The 5,000-nt window shown below is 41.7% G+C and overlaps 1 protein-coding gene across 2 annotated transcripts in view; it reads left to right on the top strand.

The window, feature by feature from the left end:
* Positions 1-2,620: 2,620 nt before the first annotated feature.
* The window catches only part of mtmr7b (myotubularin related protein 7b), a 15,697-nt gene continuing 13,317 nt past the window's right edge, over positions 2,621-5,000 (top strand). For both annotated transcript variants that reach the window (XM_058385096.1, XM_058385097.1), the window contains exon 1: positions 2,621-2,917. In XM_058385096.1, coding sequence (XP_058241079.1) covers positions 2,894-2,917 — 24 coding nt within the window. In that variant the 5' untranslated portion in view covers positions 2,621-2,893. The remainder of the gene's footprint in view (positions 2,918-5,000) is intronic.

Consider the following 5,000-nt stretch of genomic DNA (forward strand, 5'->3'; position numbering starts at 1 on the left):
TGACAGGGTTTGAATCAACCATGCTAACATTAGCTAGCTAACATGAGGTAGCTTTTCTCTGACAGGATCTGAACCTACATTCAGTTTATAATTAGCATTGTGCTAACCTGACAGGATTTTAAAGCCATATATTAATACATGTTTAACCTTCAGCTTTAGCTAGCTGAAATAAAGTTACCTCACAGATTTCAAAGTCATGTTCATTAGCATTCCTAATCTTACTGAATAATCCGGATCATTCCTGAGAGGGTTTGGTAAATGCTATCAATGTGAGTATACCTGACAGGATTTCAAGGATTTTGTGTGTGTGTGTGTGTGTGTTTACAGACAGACACACACACACAAGTCACTCTGAATGGCATCTAAACAGTGATAAGCTTTGTTGGTTTTGTTATCACAGGAAAGCAGCAGCTGTGTTCAGATATCAGTGCGTGAAATGATCACACACAACACGGATACACACACACACACACACACCGCTCTGTCACTGTCTCGCTCACACATTTATGACGTTTTAATCTGTTTCCGTGCAGAAACGTTGATGTCTACGCTGACACACACACACACACACGCGCACAGACACACACACACACGCGCACAGACACACACACACACACACATGCGCACAGACACACACACGCGCACAGACACACACACACACGCGCACAGACACACACACACACACACGCGCACAGACACACACACACACGTGCACAGACACACACACACACACACACATGCGCACAGACACACACACACGTGCACAGACACACACACACACACACACATGCGCACAAACACACACGCGCACAGACACACACACGCGCACAGACACACACACGATTCTTTCACGAATGATTGTGTTTCTGAAGATGAGCGAATCAGTGAATCTATTACAGCCGATTCAGTGTTTGACTCGAATCAGTTTTTGAGTCAAGGAATCGTTTTTGACAGACTCAGCTTCTATTTAGCAAATCAGTGTTAATAAATTACACACACACACACAACATGATTCATTCATGAATGATTCTGTATTTCTGAAGATGAGCAAATCAGTGAATCTATTACAGCTGATTCAGTGTTTGAATCACTCTCTGTTGTGACAGATTCTCTCAGCTTCTAGTTAGTAAATCAGTGTCAATGAATCTCTCTCTCACACACACACACACACACACAATTCTCTTAGGAATGATTATGTGTTTCTAAACATGAGTGAATCAGTGAATCTATTACAGCTGATTCAGTGTTTGACTCAGTGAATTGTTTTGGTCAGAACTGAGATTTGAATCAGTTTTTGAGTCAAAGAATCATGTTGTGATAGATTCACTTGGCTTCTGGTTAGCAAATAAGTGTTAATGAATCACACACACACACACTCAATTCTTTTACAAATGATTCTGTGTTTCTGAAGATTAGCAAATCAGTGAATCTATTACAGCTGATACAATGTTTGACTCAGTGAATCGTTTTGGTCAGAAATGAGGTTTGAATCAGTTTTGGAGACAAAGAATCATGCTGTGACAGATTCACTCAGTTTCTAGTTAGCAAATAAGTGTTAGTGAATCACACACACACACACACACGATTCTTTCACGAATGATTCTGTGTTTCTGAACATGAGTGAATCAGTGAATCTATTACAGCTGATGTGATTCAGTGTTTGACTCAGTGAATCGTTTTGGTCAGAATTTGGTCAGATTTGCTTCTCTCTGTCTCTCTCTTTAGTTTTCTCTCTCTCTGAGTCTTGTTCAAACTGAGAGTCTCCAGCTCTGTGCTGTATCACTCCACACCCCCACACTGCCCCCTGGTGTCCAAGTAAAGATCTTGCAAGTAAAAGGCTAAGAGATGATGAAACATTCCTGTACTGATCTCCTAGTCAGTAACTGAATCCGAAACATTAATAATAAATAATGGTAAATACAAGGGTCAGTAATAATAAAAATAAATAGTAAACGGACTCCACTATAGAAGGTCACCGCGCTGCCACGCGCACTCCCTGACCAACAAAAGCGTTGCGTGTCTTGTCGCGTGCAATTAGGACGTTGCCCAGAGCTCGAGCTGCGCATGCGCGACAATGGAACCATGGTTGCCAGATCTAGACCTATTCTTCGTGTTTTGAGATAATATTAATAAAGTCATACAAATGTTCCTATAAAGCTATTATTATTATTATTATTATTATTATTATTATTATTATTATTATTATTATTATCTGTAAGGAATTCTACCACGAAAGGCAATGTTTACTTATCTTTCACTCTTCCTTCATGTTTGTCTTATTTCCCCTCTCTCACTGTAGTTCGTTGTTTCACCAGTTTATAAAATATTTTAATTCATTCTCCCTTCCACACCTCTTTCACCCTCACCTCCACTGTTTGTTTGGATTATTCTGTTGTTTTCTCCATGGCCAATTTATTGAGCGAAAGTCTCAATAAATGCTGCGTAAGATTCCATGGAAACGGATCATTCCATTGGGAAATCTCGGGGGGGGGTGTACAGTGTGACTCTGTGAAACAGAATAGTTTATAAACTGTGTAATAAAGCTGTTATTGTTGTAAATCACAACACGGTGGTTTGGCCATTACAACTGAACTACACGTCAATCTGGCAACCCGGAAGACCAACCCGCAAGACCAACCCGCGTAGCCGTGGTGTATCTCTGCGGCGCGAGTGCGCGCGCGTGCTGCTCGCCGAAATTCCCGTCACCGCCGCACGGAGCAGGGAGAGGACGGAGAAGAGATATATACATATATCATACACACACACACACACACACATCATTATACACACAGAGCGCCGTTAACGCGCTCAGGACCGGAGGGAGCGCGCGCGCGTATGGGGTGTCGGACACGGAGTTGATCGACGGGATTGAAGCTCCGCCGCCGCCGCGAGGATGGAGCACATCAGGACACCGAAGGTAGCACGCGCAGCATCACCGTCCATCTGATCACACGCATTTTTATACGCGCTGTTCTCCGCGGCTCGCGCTCCGACCCATTTCTACCGGAACCGTATGCAAATGATGCGCCATCGGGCAGCGCGAGCTTAGCGACAGGCCGTTATTGACGCGTAACCGATATACAACCCCCCCTCATCTTATTATACCCCACCCCCCTCCATTATCCTCCTTTAATTTCCCCGACTGCAGAGTGCACGCGACCTGTCTATCTATCTATCTATCTATCTATCTATCTATCTATCTATCTATCTATCTATTTCTCTCTCTCTCTCTCTCTCTCTCTCTCTCTCTATTTGTCTATCTATTTATCTATCTATCTATCTATCTATCTATCTATCTATCTATCTATCTATTTCTCTCTCTCTCTCTCTCTCTCTCTCTCTCTCTCTATCTATCTATCTATCTATTTCTCTCTCTCTCTCTCTCTCTCTCTCTCTCTCTATCTATTTGTCTCTCTCTCTCTATATATATATATCTATTTGTCTATCTATCTATCTATCTATCTATCTATCTATCTATCTATCTATCTATCTATCTGTCTGTCTATCTATTTAGCTTTTTTTCTGTTTATGTAATAATTGTTTATTATTTATTTATTTTTCTACTCTTCATTCATTCATTTATTACATAATTCTTCTTCTTGTTATTATTATTATTATTATTATTATTATTATTATTCGTAACATATTTTGCTTGTTTATTAACAGTAATTAATATTTCTGTAACATATTTAATGTCATAATTTCATATTTCTAATAAATATTTATTCCTGAAATATATTTGTCATTATTTTCTGTTTTCTTTTAATCATTAGAATTTTTATTGATTTGTTTATTTATTTATTTGTTTATTATTTATTGTTTTATTTTTTCTAACTCACTGATATTTTTGGCGTGTTTATTTACAGTTTATTTATTTATTATAATTTTAAATCATATTTCATTCGTGTGTGTGTGTGTGTGGGGGGGGGGGGGGTTCACTCTCCTGTCCTAGAGGTTAAAACCTGGGATCATTAATGTCTGTGTGTTCCTGTGTGTGTGTGTTCCTGTGTGTTCCTGTGTGTGTGTTCCTGTGTGTGTGTGTTCCTGTGTGTGTGTGTTCCTGTGTGTTCCTGTCTGTGTGTTCCTGTGTGTGTGTGTTCCTGTGTGTTCCTGTGTGTGTGTGTTCCTGTGTGTTCCTGTGTGTGTGTGTTCCTGTGTGTGTGTGTTCCTGTGTGTTCCTGTGTGTGTGTTCCTGTGTGTTCCTGTGTGTGTGTGTTCCTGTGTGTGTGTGTTCCTGTGTGTTCCTGTGTGTGTGTGTTCCTGTGTGTTCCTGTGTGTGTGTTCCTGTGTGTGTGTGTTCCTGTGTGTTCCTGTGTGTGTTCCTGTGTGTGTGTTCCTGTGTGTGTGTGTTCCTGTGTGTTCCTGTGTGTGTGTTCCTGTGTGTGTTCCTGTGTGTGTGTGTGTTCCTGTGTGTGTTCCTGTGTGTGTGTTCCTGTGTGTGTGTGTTCCTGTGTGTGTGTGTGTGTGTGTGTTCCTGTGTGTGTGTGTGTTCCTGTGTGTGTGTGTGTTCCTGTGTGTGTGTTCCTGTGTGTGTTCCTGTGTGTGTGTTCCTGTGTGTGTTCCTGTGTGTGTGTTCCTGTGTGTTTCTATGTGTGGGTGTTCCTGTGTGTCTGTGTGTATTCCTGTGTGTGTTCCTTCATGTTCCTGTGTGTGTGTGTGTGTGTTCCTGTGTGTGTGTGTTCCTGTGTGTGTGTGTGTTCCTGTGTGTTTGTGTGTGTTCCTGTGTGTGTGTGTGTTCCTGTGTGTCTGTGTGTGTTCCTTCATGTTCCTGTCTGTGTGTGTGTATTCCTGTGTGTGTTCCTTCATGTTCCTGTGTGTGTGTGTGTGTGTGTTCCTGTGTGTTTGTGTGTGTTCCTGTGTGTGTGTGTGTTCCTGTGTGTCTGTGTGTGTTCCTTCATGTTGCTGTGTGTGTGTGTGTTCCTGTGTGTGTTCCTTCATGTTCCTGTGTGTCTGTGTGTGTTCCTGTGTGTGTGTGTGTTCCTGTGTGTGTTCCTGTGTGT

Source organism: Hemibagrus wyckioides, linkage group LG29 (assembly GCF_019097595.1).
Source record: "Hemibagrus wyckioides isolate EC202008001 linkage group LG29, SWU_Hwy_1.0, whole genome shotgun sequence".
In the NCBI taxonomy this organism is placed as follows: domain Eukaryota; kingdom Metazoa; phylum Chordata; class Actinopteri; order Siluriformes; family Bagridae; genus Hemibagrus; species Hemibagrus wyckioides.